Source organism: Eucyclogobius newberryi, unplaced genomic scaffold (assembly GCF_026437365.1).
Source record: "Eucyclogobius newberryi isolate DKJ021-1_F unplaced genomic scaffold, fEucNew1.0.hap1 SCAF_15, whole genome shotgun sequence".
Taxonomy (NCBI): Eukaryota; Metazoa; Chordata; class Actinopteri; order Gobiiformes; family Gobiidae; genus Eucyclogobius; species Eucyclogobius newberryi.
In genome coordinates, this window is record NW_027315779.1 from 26,778,494 (window position 1) to 26,797,275 (window position 18,782).

Sequence of the window (18,782 nt, forward strand, 5' to 3'; positions counted from 1 at the left end):
CAGTCTGCGTTTTACCTTGTGTCTTTATGTCAAAGTATATTTCTGAAGCACTCTTACAACTTTAAAAGCCCAAAGTGCAATAAAATACATTGAGAACACATAAAATACAGTAAATTACAACTACACATGAAATTAATAGACTCAGCTCAGTTCATATCAGAAGGCCAGAGAGAAAGAGTTGTTTTCTAACAAAGCTCTAAACTGCTCTAGTGTCTCACCATGAGTAACATTTTAAATTGGACTCTGGATAACTGGAAGCCAATGCAGTGATGCCAGGACTGGAGTAAAGTGTTGGTGATGCCTCGTACCTGTGAGCAGCCGGGCGTAGTGCAAAATGCTATCTAACTCCATATGGAACTCAGAGAACCAGCGAACAAGAGACACTTAAAGGCACAGTATGTAACTTTATAGCAAAAATAATAATAACACTGAAACCAAAGCATGTGTTTTGTTTTATTTTTTTCATTTTGGATGTTTTTTTTTTTCTCTTAAAACGTGAACTGGTAAACACAAAACCTTTTTCCCTCCTGTGAGCAGGCTTGCATCTCCACAAACCCAAGCCTCCTGCTTGCTTCCTTTATATATATATATTTTAAAATGTTTTTTTGGCCTGTAAGCTTTATTGGACAGGACAGCTCAGCATGAAAGGAGGATGAGAGAGAAGGGAGGAAGTGCAGTAAATTGTCTTAGCCAGGAATCGAACTCACGACACTGTGCGCTGCCGCCTTAACCACTCAACCACCGGGCAGCATCCACCAGCTTGTTTTCATGGGAAAATTGTTCTTTTGGCTGTAACATTCTACTGTCTGGCATTAAACTGATCTCATTCCATGGGGAATGTTCAGAAATATTATTGGTTTTAACTGTTTTTCCATTGAATTATATAAGTGACTTTACATCTCCAGAAAATTACATACTGTGCCTTTAATTGAGCAATAAGTAATGTTAATCAGTACAATTTTGTCTTACGATTTCTTATTTTTATTTCATTTATTTCATTTATTTCATTTATTTTGTTTATTTTATTTATTTTATGTATTTTACTTATTTTACTTATTTTATTTATTTTATTTATTTTATTTATCCTCTATTCCTTATTAAGAATATGAAAGGTTCTGCCTATAGGAGTTTTGTTTATAAGAGATTTTCTATCAAGAGTGTTTTTCCAAAAGCTTCCTACTTTTACTTCTGTACCTACTTGCGTTGCAACACCGAAATGTCCCCATTGTGTGGACTAATAAAGGCTATCTTATCTTATCATATCTACTTTTCCCACCTCTTTCAACGAACAATGTAATATCACAAAATATGTCCCTGTGAACCTTCTTCTTCTTCTCCACATGATGCATGTTCTTTTCTCACCATGCTACCGCTAACATGCTTTATCACACATTGCATCTGACAGTGCTTTCTCTCGTCCAATCACAGAGCAGCCTGCCCACTGTATGGATGCACCCGCAGATGTAAGCTTTGAATTTACACTTTTCTTTTGTTTGTTTGAGTCTTCTCCTAGTCCATGTTATTTAAATGTTATTTAAAAAACAGAAATCATAAGTACAGCAGCGGAGGGCCAGCTGCTTTCTGTTGACCGCTCCGTCCTGTGTTTCAGAGGGAGAGAGCGCCCCCTGTCTGCCACTACCCGCTGGTGATCCCTCTCCTCAGGCACATGCTTCTCTTTCACGGGGTACGTCACCAGCAATATGATCTTTTTTTGGTCAAATATTTTGCACCTAGCTCTTTCTAATAATGACACACCTTAATTAGCCTTAATAAAACATGAACTTAATTAATAAAGAACAAATTGACTGGAACGTCATATATGAGACTTTTATGTATATACTAGAAACTTTCATGTGTTGCTGCAGTATAAATACTAATTGATACTGAAACTTACATCAAAACTAGATAATAATACTAGATAATAAGATAATAATTTTGATGAGTAATGGTATTGAACAAAAAAAATCATATGTGAGACAACATTTCTTTATTAGTTTTAGAATGGTCTTATTGAACTATAGAAGTCAAGAAGGCAGTCACACAAAAATGTATGACTCAAACCGCTCTGATGATTAAGGACTGGACTAATATCATAACAGACATGCGCACAATGGAAACTTCAAAATTCAATAAATAATCACAAAATCACAAAAGTGGACAATGACTCTGAATGGAATTTCTTCTTCTTCTTCTTCTTATGTGATTGTGATTCCCAACCTTACATTTTTTTGTCGACAAAAAGTGTTTGATTAATTTTGATTTTCAACACATTTCAGCTGAGGCATTTTCAAACGTTTCATATCAAATTCCGAGCAGGACGATTGCTAAGAAATAGATTGCTATGAAATATCAAAAATAATGAATGAAGCAACTTTATTTCTTCATGTAATTCTTAAATCTTTAAGGTTATTCCATCACGATGCCTTGTCTTAAGTATCATGTGTTTGTAGGTGCGACAGCCACAGGTGACGAGTGGGTGTTACCTGCTGGTGTGTTGCAGAAGGAAGATGCTGACCAGACGGGGGCGCTGTGACGCAGAGCTCCTGGAGGACAACGTGAACGACGGGCGAGAAGACTCTGTTAGAGCTGCGGCTGACGTCATGTTGAAGTGAACGCGGACGAGCTCACGTCTTAAATTAACTTTAAAGGCAAACCTACGTGATTTTGACTGTTTTGAAATGTGAAAATACCAAATGTTTTGCAATAACGTCAAATCTGTTTTGCAGCACAGATATATTGTAAAAGCGTCTAATCAGGTGAAAATGAGATAAGATATTCCTTTATTGTCCACACATGGGGAAATTTCATTGTTGCAACGCAGGTAGATACAGAGGAAAAGGACAGATAACTTATAGGAAGTTTAAAAAAAACACTATAAACTAAACAAAACTCTTACAAACAAAAACTCCTATAGACAAAACCTCATTTCCTAATAAGGAATGGAGGGGAAAAATAAAGATAATATAAAATAAAAACATCTAGCGTAACAAGATAATACTAATAATAATGGTAAAATAAATACTCTATTTTCATCAAAATAAGTAAATAAGTAAAATGAGACCTTGTCTGTATCTAATTATTCTCGTTATTTGTTTTATTCGCAGCAAAGCAGGAAGTGTGCCGTTAGCATGCTAATGTGTGTTAGCTTTACCCGTGACGACTTGTAAAAAGTGCTTTTAAAATCAACGCAGTGAATATTTAGGATGCTGGGAATGCATTAGGTAAGTGAGTGATACATGTGGAGCTGTAAAGAGTTTAACATAAACTGTTTTTCACATTTCTTAAAGGTAAAATATCAGGTGCAGCGCCTTTAACCCAGACACTAAGGAGGACATGAAGACAAGAGATCTGAACTGCCTTTTGTCAAACATTAAGGCTGCAAAACTTGACTTGAATTCAGTATAACTAACTTGATTTGAGTTGTTTTCACTAGTTTATTTATGTTTCCACAGGCACAAGTTTTTACAAATCCGCGGCGTTTCGATATCAGATACGCCTCTTTTTTACACGACAACGAGCTGCGCATTCATTGATTCCCACTGAAAACGCTGGTTCTGTGCTTTAATTGGCTGTCTAAAAGTTTTCTACAAGATGTAGACAACCTGTAAAATTACTTTTGTAGTATATAGCAGTATGTAGTGTAGTATATATAGTATTTAGCAGCTTTTCACACCCAACTTTTCGTCACATCTCTTCGTTTGCGTCTAAATGCGGTTAGAATTCGTCATTAATGATGCGTTTTCCTGACCACCGCTGACGTGTAAACAGGGCCTTAGTTTGTAGATTTAGATGTGGAACTTGTTTAGATGTATCCGACAGTGAGGTAGGTAAGTAAATGTAATGAAATGTAGAGTAAGTTACCGTGGCAAGTTTCAGTGCAGTTTAAACAATGCTCTTATTGTCATAGTGAGACCGCTCTGTTTTGTCTGCATCTATTTGTACAGCGTATTATTCACTTATTCTATTCTTGCTCATGTTTGTTAGCTTTACCGTGACTTTATTATTCGTTGTGAATGATTAGGACACTTGGAATACATGAAGAAAGTGAGTAATGAATTTGAACCAGTGCAAACACTTTAAAATTAACTACTTCTGTTTTACTCTCTCAAAGACAGTAAAAATCAGCTATGCACCTTTTATATTTTGTAAAAATGTCTCACTCAGTTGTTGACAGATTTTTACTTCAAAAAAATAAATACAAAGAAAATAATCCTCTAAAAATACTATGAAATTAAGATTAAAATACTATCTAAACTAGTAAAAACAACTTGAATCAGGATGAATATTTTGAACTCAAGTACTCACATTATTCAGTTTCTGCAGTGTCGGTCCAGCATTGACCTTAAACCTACTTGAATTATTACTATTTCTGAGGCGAAGGCACATTATGAGTGCTGCATAACCACAACAGTGCTTGTAGTTGGGTATTTTGACAGAATCTGCACCTTGGACTGGCTTGTCCTGTGTAAAATGTATGTTACTGTGTGTCTAGTCTGTCAAATGATGGCACTTATAATAATGCATGTGGGTTAAAGGTCCTATATTATGCAAAACTGATATTGAGTTTTTACGCAAGTTATGTTAATCCCAAATGAAATCATATCTGGTTTAGTTTCATTTGTTTTTTTGTTTCATTGGACTCCTTTGTATTCTTTTTGAAGGCTGAAAGTCGCACATCAGACCACATTTCCTTTCTTTTTTGGTTAGTACTCTAGCATCTACAGGGTTTTGGTGCGCAAACCTTTTTATGATAAAATAACTAAAGCATTTTTGTTTACTTTTTAACCATACTTTATATAACTGTACGTACTAAAACACAATATACCAAAAATATGTCTTATTCTTTACATAAGGCATAATATTGGACCTTTAATATTTGTTGTAGCTTACACTACTGGGGGAATATGTCAGGATATAAAGGTGCACTGTATTTATAACTTTTCTGGTGGTGGGTCTCCATGGAGATGTCATTGCCCGGAATGTTCCGCAGTGTGACATTAAACCTGTTCAACTGTGGAACAATCCAGGCAACAAAATAAACGCAGATCCGCTATAAAAGTTTCATAATGCACCTTTAATGAAGCAATGAGGCACTTTTGTGAAACATCTTGCACTTTGATCAATGTATAAACAGTATTCTGATATATTTTTTTATCTAGCTCACTTCATAGTGACATTTGCACTCTGGTATAAGATGTATTGAACATTAGATGCTGTCACTGGCTGGATATGCACAAGTGATGAGCAGTGCGGAGTGGGAATGAGTGCTAAAATGTAAAGTAAAGAGTATTTTAATTGTGTGAGATATTGTGTCTTATTACTTTATGTTATTTGTTTAGCTTTAATAAAATGCAAAGTATTTTATGATTGATTAATTGATTGTTGTAATGGACACCTGCTTTCATTATGTCAAACAGACCGGTGATGATATGTTATTGTTTATGATATCCACCATAAATCTGCCAACATGAAGAAAAGGTTCAGCGCTATCCTTCTGCTTCTTCTAATTTTGTAACGACACAATGAAGAAATCACTGTCCGATTCTAAACAACTGTTCCAGGAATAGGACGCAGCCATATGCAAATGAGGACACAAAGCTACCGTTGGAAACCACCAAAGGTCTCCTATTCCCGAAAGGAAACTACCCAAGAAGTCACACCGTCCCTAAATGCTGCTTTTAAACACGTGACATTTAAGGAAGAGTTTATGTGCCAAAAAAAAAAAGATAGATGACATTTGAATGAATCAGGTGAGGCTTGCAAACTTGTAAATATTTGTTTTTGTGCAGGAAAAATACTTAATTATTAATCAAATTCACTCAACAATAGTTATATAACATGTAAAATGGGGTGACAAAAATAAATACATAGGTTTTATTGATTTTATGTTTATTTAATCTGCTGTTAGTCAATTAATTCTTCATATATTTAAGATTAATTATGATAACCTTTGACCAGGTCAGGCCAACAAACTTATTTCAGTGATGAAATTGTATGATAAAAAATACTTGCTGCACATTTGGTTAAAAACAAACTTATCGACATATAAACATTTAGATACAAAAATAAGATAAGATCACTTTACATGGCAGTCTTCTAAAAACAATACAAAAGTGCTGAAGAGTACAGAGTCAGCCAATCACAGCCTGTTGTATTTGCCTCTCATCCAATCACCTTCAGTCATTCATCGCCCTCCTTTTGCATAAGCTATATACAGTATCTTCTGCACCCTTTTTTTCACCCCGGCTCCACCGCAGCAGTAAAACCATCAGCCTCTCTATCGGCTCTTTTTCCCCTGGTGCAAGTCAGTTATTCACTCCGTTCTCCTTTTGCTCATTTATCTATCTCCCAGGGTCTAAGCGCCAAAGTCTATGAACAATGAACTGATAACAGATCTGGTGAAGCCACCTGTCTCCATGTAAGAGATGTAAGTGCTTTGCCTACAATGTTCCCCAGTATGGATCGGTGGAGAGGCGATTCCGCTCGCATTTTCAATATAAAGGTTGAGAACCACTGCTTAAATAAATACAAGCTAACTTAATCTAATGCCGTACTGTGTAGCATTTCAGGTAACGCCATAAGATCTCTATGGAGACAAGATAGTGCACGTCTGAGTCCCTGCGGGTTGGAGCGCGGGTTGTTACATGTAGTACGGATTGGAATAGAGTAAGTAGGGGTTGATCTTGCGTTCCGCCGGGTTAAAGCCGCTGTTTTCCTGGGCCTGGCGTCGGTAGTAGCGTCTCAGGGCCGGACTCCCAGGGTGGCACTGCCTGACATGGGTGAAATACTCATCTGGTCGGCTAGAGGTGAAGCCACAGTCCTCGCACACAAAGATCTTGGAGCGGCGCTGGCGGTAGGCGTACTGCTGGCTCACCCCGTGGATCTTCCTCATGTGAGACTCCAGGGAGCAGCGCTGAGTGAAAGCCTTATCACACAGCTCGCACTTGTACGGACGGATGCCTGCAGAAGGAGATAGCATTATTTGATAGCAACAGTTAGCTTGCTAGTTCTGCGTTTCTTCAAAATGGTCTGCATTGTCAGTGCCCGATTTGACTCTGAATTTGCATCAAACTTCAATATGCACATGCACAGATGTTTCTTAAACTTTGGTCTACTTTTTACTACAGCAACACATATAATAGATATTATAGGCTCTTAGTTTTAGAGACTGCAGAAGGAAAAAACTAGCTTTTGAGATTGAATATAGTGCATGTTTTATGAGTTTAGTGTCCCTTCAAACAAAGACTAAAGTAAATGTATTTTATTTTACTATAAAACATGTGTACTGTAAAGTTCATGAAAACACAAGATTTAGCTGCTAAAAACTTGAGTAAACAGATCAGTGCCAATTATACACTATATTGTACATACAGTATACAGTACGGCAATTTTAAGTGTGAAACGCATTTTGGTCTAGATTTGAACCAGGCAACCTCTGGTCTCAAGTACTTCTAATTTAGTATTATTATTATTTACTTGAGCATACATTCTGCTTACTCTGTCTGTCTGAGTAAAAGTATTGGAGTTCAGACATCCCCAGTACCTGTATGAGTCCTCATGTGCCTCTTGAGGTCGAAGGTGTCGTTGAAGCCCTTGCCGCAGTAGCGACAGGGATGCCTCTTCACCAGGCTGTGGCACTTGAGGTGTCGGGTCAACATGCGCTGCAGAGGGAACACTTTGTGGCACACCTGGCACACAAAGTCTCCAGAGCTGGGCGAGCTGCGGGGACGTGACTGCAACAAACAACCAATGCATAACTTTTACACATTCACTGGAGACAAGGTGAATATGATTGATTTGAGTGCTGCTACATTTCCCCCCTTTGCTCCGGGTCACCCTTGAAAAAGAGGTCTCAATCTCAATGGGGACTCAACTGGTTAAAAAAGGTTAATAAATAAATGAGGTGAATGAGACAATGTCTTTGCCAAAGATAAAATAGCCTAAAGTATTTACCTGACCAACCAAGAGCATAGAATCATATCTTGTGTTCCCGATTTCAAATGGGTGTGAGTGGGATAAGGTAGTGGCCATGGCTTTGGTACTGGGCCTATTCAGAGTGAGGTTTTTGCATGTACGGACAAACATTTAAACACTAGTCAGAGGGAATTAAATGAATATTGATCATAATAATATTAATAATAATAATAAATTAGGTGGATAATAATTTGAGTGTAGTAACAGACACAATAATGTCAGGGGCAGATCAAAGACCTGCATGGGCCCCAAGGGTCTGGTGCCCCAGTGCAGTTTAAACAGCCTGATATTGCCCCCCTGAACAAGCAGATTAACCGATCAGAGAAACGTGTGGTCTGTTTGTGTCTAGTTATGAAACACTTTGAATCACTTTGTACTTTTTTAACAAATGTATTCTGTTGCTAGAAGTTGAAATAACTTACTGTATTTTGTAACATAAAACATTGGTTACTAAATAACAGTAAATAATGGAACAACAGAATGAAAACATGATAAATTCAAAGAAAAATACAACATAATCATAGTTATACCTTAGCTCTGCTGATCAGGGCCATAGCAGTCGGGTGGTAGTAGTTGTTCTGCAGCATGAGAGGCCACTCCTGCGCTGAGTCAGACCCTGAACACATCACAGGGACAGGGACTCGGATATCAGCCGCTGCTCCACTGCCTGGACTAGAGGGCGGGGGGACGTCCTGGAGGCTCTCTGCTTCAACAGTCGACTGATCTGGTGAGTCTGGAGCTATAGAACAACAAAACAGCTCTAGTTTAATTGGGTAAGTTAATGGAAGTACAGTTCTGTCACAGTAGGCAAAAGACCAAAACGTGTTTTTTTTTTTTCAAAAATATTCATGTTTTAATTGAGGATATTCCAAATAAACCCAGTGTGATTCAGCAGAAAAGTACAGGTTGTTGTGGAAATGTTTTTTGTATTTAATCATCACTATCTTGTAACGTGAAGTTACATTTCCATTCTGTGGCGAGGCGAACCTGCTCACATTAAAACTGCATTTAATTGGAAAAAGAAAAGACCTGTAATTTAACAAATGCAAGATAGTAATGTTTAATACAATAGTGTGGAACCTTTTTGGCAAAGCAATAACATCTCCATGCGACTGGACCCCCAAACCTTTATGTTAAACGTAGACTTATTATAGATATATATAGTTTCCCTTGCCATTTTTGTGAAAGTAAATAAAAACATGTATTTGTATTAAATAATCTATTCTTACTTGATTGGTCATCCTCCTTAAATTCTTCATTTTCCGGTTCCTTCCACTGCCAGGCTCCACACGCTCCACGTTTCTTCTTCACCAAAAAAGCTCTCGGCATTTTTCAAATCTTTACCCAACTTTACTGAAACCACCTTGTCTCAAACTGTTGTCTCTCTAAACTGATCTGCCTAACCTATCTGCGCAATCCAAAAAGAGAGGGGAAAAAAAATCACTGCTCATTTTCATAAAACTGAGAAAGGCGGGGGCAGGTTTTTTTTTTTTTTTACTGCAAATCCACCTGCGCCCAGTACACGCGTGCGCCGCTTTAACTGGTCCCCCACTGATTTTGCATGTGAGGCAGAGAAAATCCGGGGAGCTACGTATTCAAGTGGCCCTTAGCATGCAAATACTGGCCCCGGACCAAGCCCTCGGCCCTAGACAAAAGGCACGTTTGAGTAACAGGAGCAGCGCTCGAGAGCCACAGCCTTAACTGCTAGGTAAATTAGCCTATTCTTCTCTCATGGCCTCTGTTCAATTGCAATTGTTCAGGGGGATTAGCCACTTTCTAAAACATATTCAAAGTTGCTAAAAAAGATGGGAGCATTTGTGGAGTGTTGATAAATCTCTTGAACAATGTGTGATGGCACTTTCAGCCTCCCCCTAGCGTGCATGTTTGGATAAGAGGCTAACCGTGTGACCGTGCCTTAGCAAAGCATCCGCCGCGAAAAAGAAACACCAAGTAAAATGAGCTGAATTCATTATGGTATTTCGTAGTTTGTTTGTTTTTCCAGATCTGTATGTTCTCTACATTCTCTATTGAGAACTTTAACATGAAACATAAACACATTAAATTACGGTAGTTGGAAATTCCATTATTTGCATTATTCGTTTTAGGTATTCTACGGAATTAAATATTGCATGAAGCTACAAAATGCTTCACTATAAAATAATAAGTAAAAAAAAGATCTTTTTAGCATGACTTGGACCTTTAAAATATAAATCCAATGACAGGTCAGTAAGTACGTTTAAATTAGGGCGGGGCAATACCTGTGATTTTGTAATTGTATCCGATATCAAGTAACGCAATATACTTTTTGAGTTTTGAATCTTAAGAGTTTTGCGTTGAGACTCCTGAATCATTGATTTACTCCTGTTTGAACTGATCTAAAATGTCCAAAGTAGATACACTAAAATATAAACACTGTAAATACATTTTTTGAGAAGTACCAATATTTTTCTTCTATACTTTTCGAAAACCTCAGTCAGTATCAATACATCAATATTATCTAAATGAGTCAAAGTCACTTACATCTCTATTTCTAACATATTTTAATTTCATCTAGACTAAATTTAGCTTTTTTTGATCCCAAACCATACTGCGGTGACTCCGAACACCTGAAAGAGCCCTACACATCTTATATCGTGCATTCTAACTTGACATTGTTACAAAAGCCCATCTTTAACTGACACTAAGCCAAGTTGTGTCCCTTTTCTTTTGGAAAGTGCAAGAGGAAAATGAACTGCGCCGTACCTGATTTCACTACACTCTGCAAGGCAAATCCTGACTAAATCTCAACCCAGACCATCAATGCAAATAGTGATAGAGGTCACTCCAAGAACCTCAGGCCGGGTGGCGGGGCGCAAACTGTACCGTCGGACACACCTTTTTCACACTGGCACGTTACACCATTAAGCCTCGGATATCGGCGACATGCATGCATTAGCGTCTCGTGTCAACATGCTAACCAGTCTGCCATTGTCTATTGTATATATGCAAGTGTAAATAAAAATACTAACTCAATCGCTAAAGTAAGTCAAATCAACGTAAAGTCCTGGTGAATACATCTTAAAAGTGGTAGTGGTAACGATAGCGCTTGTGGTCAAACAACGAACGTCAGAGACTTTACGTTACTCACTAAATGTGGCAAAAACAACAAAAGAACCGTGGAACAACTCGATGAGCTGCTGGGTTATTACTGGTAAATGCATTTATCACACCGTATTGTCATAGGTTTAAGTTTAGCAGTTTAAAATCTCAATTGGTTTAACATTGGGGCAGACAGAAGATTCTCCGAGATGTGACGACACAATTCCAATCTCTTGCAAAATATTTAGGAAGTGTGACGTCACTTCCAGGTCCAAGCCGCTACGCTAAACAGATTTTTAGCATGTGCAGCTAAACAACAACAGCTTTTGTTTCATATTTGACACTACGCCACAGTGCTTTGCTCCATTCAAATACTTTTCAATTGGATTTCAATTGGAATAAGAATAAAAAAACAAGTGGCTTGAATTTATATAATAAGTTAAAGATAGGCTCATTTAGGCTGGAATTTGTATTGCTGATCTCGTTGCATTTTTATTCATTTTGATTAGCCTGTAGCATGGACACGAGATTGATTGATTGATTGATAGATTGATTTTTGTGTCCACAACCCTCTTCTCTCTGGTGTTGTATTGTTAGCGTCTTCAGGACTGTTGGCTGTACCGTGTGTTGTGCCTGGCCGGAGCTGCGCTCTAACTGTATGCAAATCTCTGGTCTGTGTGTCCTGCAGCATGGAAATAACATGTGATAAATGAGTTGCTGCTTCCAAAAGGATGTCATCGGACTTTAGCGAGGACAGAGTTCAACTGGGTTCAAATATGTTGTGCACTTAACTTTTATTGTTATCATTTCAGTTGGAGGGCAGTGGCTTACATATGTGGAAGAATGAGTATGAATAGTATATTGTGCAAAATGTTGAGTTTTCCTTCATCGTTCCCTCATCAAATGTTATATTTGGCTTCATTTGTGCCTGTTTCATTAATTCTGTTTATAGAGGTATCCCTCTGAGCCTCAAAAATTATTTGGTTTCAAGTACAGATCTTCTCTGCTGTTTAGTCCATAAATCATCGCCATGATGTGTTCGGAACATTTTTGCTGAATCCAGCTGGGAAAAGAGGTATTAGTGATTTAAGCAGCCTGTAAATCCCACGTCAGATCTCAGGAGGTCAGGCCTGGTCAGTGCTCAGAAGGGAGACCTCAGGGAATGTCACATGGCTCTCTGAGTTTGTCACTGTAAATACTGAGCTTATCCACATAAAACTAAAACTAACTAATGTAACATATTTTCTGTGCACACAAATAAACTCTGGTAATATGGTGAGTTTGAAGAGTTATGGTTGACCATCAATGTCATGTCTTGTTTGATATTCATACATTTTCATGAAATATGAATTCTTCATTCATTGTTGCAGTTGTTGGTTCACATGTCACAGACATTAACACACACCAGTCCACACAGACACTAGTGTCCGTGAGGACAAAACCACCACAGCAATAGTATAATCCACCTTCCTGGAGACATGGTATAGTCTCTGTATACATGCGGCCCAGACCTACTGTTGTCGTCTAGTCCATACTGTTGTGTCCTCGACGTCCAGTTGAAGTACTCTGGTGTGTGAACTATGGATGTAAACTATGGATTTATTTTAGTTAATCTACAAACTGGCGTATTTACAGCATGTCCATAAACATGCACAGTCCTAACCATAAAGAGGTGATTTACATAAAAAATATCAAGGCTTTTGATATTGTGATTCTTATAGTTTTATTACAGTGTATTTATTTAGCACTTTTCCAACTTCCAGGCACTCAAAGCACTTTATCAGGCAAAGTGTGTGGAGTGTCATGTCTGAGGACACAACCATATTTCCTCGAGCTACTGTGGCACCTGGTGTTCCCCTCCAAGTACTAACCAGGCCCTGCTGGTTCTGCTTAGCCTCCGAGAGCTGACAGCACTGGCAAGCAGAAAAAGGACCAAGCATAGTTTGGCAAATTACTCTTTAGGACACTCAGGGAAAGAAAATCATCACAAAATACATATCAAGATAGTCCCGGTTCCATTCTCAGTCCTGGTCTTTTTATGGGTGATTAATGCAACTTAAGCATAACAGCTAGATCATATTTACTGAGTTTTACCATGTGTCATTATCTGGAGAACTACACTGCAGTCACCTCCTGTTGATGCAATACTATCTATGTACATTGGGATGGTCATTTAGTAGTGTGTGGCTCCACCAACAAAGACAATTTAATGATGTGTATTTCATAGTGGCAATGCTAGTATTAAAACCCAGCATGCAAAGATTTACGCAGGTTCCATTGTGTGAGACATTTTCCCACAGATCCCTGGATGGTGGTTACAGTGTGTTGACAGACGCCATTGTTGTCCTGTTCCATCCAATAGGACTCCTCGCATGTACAAAGCAGGTGTCTCTCTGTTACAGTGGCACTGTGCTGAATGGGACCCCTGTGTTTGCTTTGCTCCAGGTAAATAAGCAGTCTGAACACGCATTCTGTCAGGCATTCTGTCAGGCCCTCTTTAACTGCTGTCTGTTAATGAAGAGCCACACCCTGAACCTCTCTGTCAGTTATAATCAAGGACAGCGTTGTGGGACTCACAAAGTTATAGTATTAAACTGGACCCAAAATGTAAATAAATATCAATGTATTTGTGTTGATCAAAAGAATGCACTAACCTTTGTTGTTATTGTTACGAGTAGAGGGTGAATTCCTCTCGTTTCGATTGGATGTGTGAATAAGAGTGCCTTGATTGAACTGTGCGTGCAGTAGTAGCATTTAAGCACATGTCAACACAGGCAGTCTGGAGATACCAATAAGTAAATGCCCCGGTGCACAACGTTTTAGCCCAAAAAATGTACTAAAATAATATGAAAATTATACAAAAATTATGATTTTTTAAAAAGTTTGTTTGTTTTTATACTACTGGGGAACTGAAAAACTCCACAAACCTGACTCACTTGGCCTGAAGGAGCCGCCTCCTGATTGCTTCCATGGAATTACTGTTCTTTGGCTATTATATTTGATGATGTGACATAAAACCCACCTGGCTCCATGAGCAATGTTCAGAAGTATGGTTGTAAGTTTTTATTTCCATGGAATCATGCAGTTGACATGCCACCTCCAGAAAGTTACATATTGTTAATAGATACAAATTTTGTAAATCAGGTTCAAAGGCGGTTAGCGGTCTTGCCTCCCAAGAAGGAGATCATGGGTTTGATTCCCGGACCAGACCAACATCACATGATCTCTCTGGATGGAGTCTGCATGTTCTCCCTGTGTTACCGTGGGTTCTCTCCGGGTTCTCCGGCTTCCTCCCACCGTCCAAAGACATGCACGTGTTAGGTAAAAAATTGGTGACTCTAAATTGGCCCTAGTGAATGAATGTGAGCGTGAACTGTCTGTAATGTCTATGTCTCTGTGTTGGCCCTGCGACGAGTTGGCCACTGTCCAGGGTGTACCCCGCCTAAGGCCCGAAGTCACTGGGATAGGCTCCAGTCACCCGCGACCCCGAAAGGGAACAAGCGGTAGAAAATGGATGGATGGAGGTTCTGCTTTTTTGCTTTTTATTTTATTAATATATCGCCAAAATCTGAAAAATCTTGCCTAAAAGCGATGTGTTTGTTAAATCTGGATTAGACAACTGTAACTACCTGCTTTAAGTCTCATAAAAGCTCTATAAAAAGCTTTCAATTGGTTCAAAATGCAGCAGCAAGATTACTAACAGGAACTAAAAGAAGAGAGCACATTACGCAGGTGCTCTAGTCCCTTCACTGGCTCCTGTCGAGTTTAGAATCAAATTTAAAATCCTCCTCCTGACTTACAAAGCCATGAATGACATGGCCCCATCCTACCTCAAAGATGCTATAGAACCATATCATCCAAACAGAGCTCTTCACTCTCATAATGTTCTACTTTTTGTGGCAACTTTTTTCACAAATGTCTGTGATGAAAAAGTATAATCCAACAAATGAGTTTTAATAAAAACAATATGAACCCTGTCATATTCACTGTAAGTCTTGGTGTAGACCTGGTGTAGAGCTGGTGTGGGGGCCATGCACCTCATGTGTGTGTGTCACCTGTGGGGGGCGCTGTGAGGGAGGCTATGGAGGATCCCTCCTGCCCCTCAGGGGTTTGAGATCTCAGTAAAGCACACAGACCACCATGCTTGACACCTCGTAGGAATTTAAATATTTTGAAACTAAAATTACCTTTTCACTTAGTTAAAAATATAAACAAACAATGATGGCCTTCCTCGGATGTGTCTATTTAGAAGCACGTCACTTACTACGCTCCGGATCTACATCCTTCAACCGTCTGAAGAATTTTGTGCAACACCTGGTTCAGGCCTTGTTTTCAGAGTTCTGTTAAGAGACCTGATTTAGATCTGGTGCTACCCATATTTGTGTACAATCACACAGGCTCCAACTACTGCTCTTGGTTCAGTATTATGCCTAACTTCAGGGGTGTCCACAGGGACACATTTTGAAACTTATACAGAGCAGAGGGCCACACACAATCCAACAATGAAGTGAATCATTCAAAATGTTGCATTTTTGACATTGTTTCAATGCGCCTCCACACCTTTAATAAGGCTTGGAACATCAATATTAGGTTGGTAACATCAAAATGTTAGAGAAATTCAAATTTTACAGTGAAAAGTACTACTTTCTGTTGTTTGGGTCAAGCCTGAAGGCCATGAAAAATTGGTCTGATGGCCACATTTGGCCGAGCCAAAGTACTTTGGACACCCCTGCCTTACCTGATATACTTTTGCTTTTTTATGTATATCCCCAGACAGAACATTCTCACAGAGCTTATGTCAGTGGTGGCTAAGACTGGAGTGTGTCTCCCTCTGCTGGTCAGTATGTGTGTGTGTGTGTGTGTGTGTGTGTGCGTGTGTGCGTGTGTGCGTGTGTGCGTGCGTGCGTGCGTGTGTGCGTGTGTGCGTGTGCGTGTGTGTGTGTGCGTGCGTGCGTGCGTGCGTGTGTGCGTGTGTGTGTGTGTGTGTGTGTGTGCGTGCGTGTGTGCGTGTGTGTGTGTGTGTGTGTGCGTGCGTGCGTGCGTGTGTGCGTGCGTGTGTGTGGGTACCTCACACTTTACTTCAGTGCCAATTTAAAACCACCTCTGGCCAACAATTCCACTTGAGCCAGGAAGAATCAATAGTGCAACCTACAGACAGCCCGAGTACAGTTGTTTTTATGTGCGCTGCTTTATGAACAGAGTACTCAAATTACTTGCACCCACGTGGTCTAGTTATAACAACTATTTTGTAGCTAAGGAGTAAATGTGGGGTGACAGTGATGTGGTGAGTTTGATTTAAATAAACTACAGAGCTAAAACAAGCACGTTCTGTTGTTGTGCGTTGCTGGTCTTGTCAATCCACTCATTTTGTTTCAGTGATGTTTTTCCTTGCTTGAGGACAGGCCTACACATGCTTATTGTACGGCTTTGTATTGTGGTGATATGTCAACATAAAAAATAAGTACAGCTCTCAAACACATTTACTTTGCTTGTTTATTTTCATGATTATGTTACTGTGTTCAGCTACGCAAATGGTCTAGTCGACAAACGATATAGATTAAACTTCATGTGCAATCCATGTGCCGTCGTGACACATATTCATGTGCAATTACTGTTGTGATCACATGCAATGGTATTTATGTATTTATGTATTCATTTTTATCTTTATTATTTTCCCCTCCATCCCTTGTTGGGTAATGGGAGGTTTTGTCTATGGGAGTTTTTGTTTATAAGAGATCTTCTACTGAAAATGTTTTTTCAAACTTCCTATAAGTGATCAGTTATTTTCTTCTGTATCTACCTCTGTATCTTCTTGCGTTGCATCAATGACATTTCCCCATGTGGGACAAGAAAGGAATAACTTATCTTATCTTATCTTATCTTAAACGAGCGATTCCTGATATTGTATCGCAGCTTCTTCAGTGAGTTTCTACTTTTATTACGCCTGATTTCCAGTGCATATGTTTGTAAGTGCTTAGTATATTTTAATAGTTCAGTTTTAGGGGCTTTGTTGACTGTACAGTCCGATAAAGGCTAATGTGAGGTTGTGGCTTCCCTTATTCCGCTGACACTGAAGTGAATTTCAGTGTTTAAACTTTCTTGAAACTTTCTAAACCTTTACCCAAGACCCCGAGGCCAACAACCTCAAATCTGGTGATTTGACTGTTTATTAGCTCCACTGGTAGCATTGTTTTCTGCCCTTGGAATGGGTAGGACAATCTGGTTCACACTCCTTTCCAGAAGGTGGTGGTAATGTTTGGCCACTGCCTATAAACCCACAAGAAGAAGTAGCAGCCTGGGATCTAATGGATTTAAAGAGTTTTGTGTGTCTGAATGACGGGAGTGGAACCAGATTTGATGTGACAAACGGGACAGAATCAGCCATAGACTGGTGAAAAGGTAAATGTAGATGTTAATGTTGATCATCTCAATTCTTCTCTGTGCAGTGCAATTGTGAGTGCAGCAAAGCAGACCAAAAAGAGTGAAAGTAAGAAAAACAAAAGATTGTCTCTTGATGGTCTGAGGAATGTACTAATGCCATTCAGGAAAGGAAAGAAAGAAAAATAATCTTTGCTTTTAATGTTATACAATAAGTGTGGATAGAGAAAACCTTGCCGGATGTGTGGAAAGAGGCTATAATAGTGCCAACATAGCACTGACTTCACAATGCAGGGAGATTGATGGAAAAAAATATCAATGAGATGAAGATTAAATGTTATTTTCTGGAAAGAAATCAAGAGACTAAAAGCCACCAAAATGGATTTAGGAAAGGTAAAATATAGACCTGGTATATATACATGTTATAAATAAATAAATAAATAAGTATATTTATGTGTATATATGTATGTTCTTCGGCTATTATATCCATTCTGTCTGTCTGTATCTGGAAGTCCCAGAGGATCTTGGCTCGGTCGTTCTCCACCTTTGGAGGTGTTTTCCCCCTTTGTCTTTGGGGTCTCCAGCCCGTACTCTGCACAGATGTTTCTGTACACTGCCAGCTCCTGGTTATGGTGCTCCATGTCTGCTGTCCCTGCCAGCATCTTACACCCTGCAGTTATGTGTAGGATTGTCTCAGGGCCCTCTTTGCACAGCCTACACCTTGGGTCTTGTCTGGTGTGGTAGATCTTGGCCTCTATTGATCTGGTGTTCAGGGCCTGCTCCTGTCCTGCCATGATCAGGACCTCTGTCCTTCAGACCAACTCTTTCTAACCATTGGTAGGATTGCGTGATATCAGCCACTTCATTTACTTCAGAGACATTCACTGAGCACGTCATGTGTCAATCCTGATTATTCCTGCAGGGTATCTGATCACTGGCTGTTTATTGCCCAGGACTTACCATTGTAGGTATTTGGCCGTAGCTGCTTTACTTGCCATTTGACTGTGGTGTTGCTCTGTTTAAATGTGGTTCCAGATGTGTGGAGGGGGCGGCCCAATTGGCCTAATTGGCCTCGTGATAGAAAGCAGGTGGGTGCCTCAGATCTTTTGTTTGGTGTCGGAGGTTGCATGAGTGCTGGAGAAATGGATAATTTGGGCACTGTAAATAAACATTCACTTTTTTGGACACTTCATTTGGGCCTCTGAGTCTTCCTATGCCATTTTAAGCCACTCAATGCCACACTACCTCATATATATATATATATATATATATATATATATATATATATATATATATATATATATATATATATATATATATATATATATATATATATATATATATATATATAT

At 39.0% G+C, this 18,782-nt stretch overlaps 2 protein-coding genes across 3 annotated transcripts in view; one reads left to right on the forward strand and one right to left on the reverse strand.

Moving 5' to 3' along the window:
* LOC140361193 (myotonin-protein kinase) overlaps positions 1-2,627 on the forward strand; it is a 40,284-nt gene extending 37,657 nt beyond the window's left edge. The window contains exons 13-15 of one of the 2 annotated variants that reach the window (XM_072446912.1): positions 1,429-1,463; positions 1,610-1,684; positions 2,451-2,627. In XM_072446912.1, the coding sequence (XP_072303013.1) occupies positions 1,429-1,463; positions 1,610-1,684; positions 2,451-2,612 (272 nt within the window). In that variant the 3' untranslated portion in view covers positions 2,613-2,627. The remainder of the gene's footprint in view (positions 1-1,428; positions 1,464-1,609; positions 1,685-2,450) is intronic. The other variant, XM_072446913.1, reaches the window with a different exon arrangement.
* A 3,877-nt stretch (positions 2,628-6,504) lies between these two features.
* Positions 6,505-9,796, reverse strand: LOC140361210 (putative transcription factor Ovo-like 1). Its single transcript, XM_072446934.1, has 4 exons — positions 9,204-9,796; positions 8,505-8,713; positions 7,544-7,733; positions 6,505-6,960 (listed from the first exon to the last, which is right to left on the reverse strand). Exons 1-4 carry the CDS (start codon positions 9,301-9,303, stop codon positions 6,641-6,643), a joined length of 819 nt encoding a protein of 272 aa, XP_072303035.1. The 5' UTR covers positions 9,304-9,796; the 3' UTR covers positions 6,505-6,640.
* Between the last annotated feature and the right edge of the window lie 8,986 nt (positions 9,797-18,782).

What these genes read in the sequence shown, in the direction of transcription:
- LOC140361210 (XM_072446934.1), bottom strand. Translation starts at nt 9,303, where the DNA reads ATGCCGAGAGCTTTTTTGGTGAAGAAGAAACGTGGAGCGTGTGGAGCC. An exon ending in TAAGGAGGATGACCAATCAA is followed by an intron (nt 8,714 to 9,203) that starts GTAAGAATAGAT and finishes GTTGTTCTATAG; the next exon opens with CTCCAGACTCACCAGATCAG. An exon ending in GCACATGAGGACTCATACAG is followed by an intron (nt 6,961 to 7,543) that starts GTACTGGGGATG and finishes CTCCTTCTGCAG; the next exon opens with GCATCCGTCCGTACAAGTGC.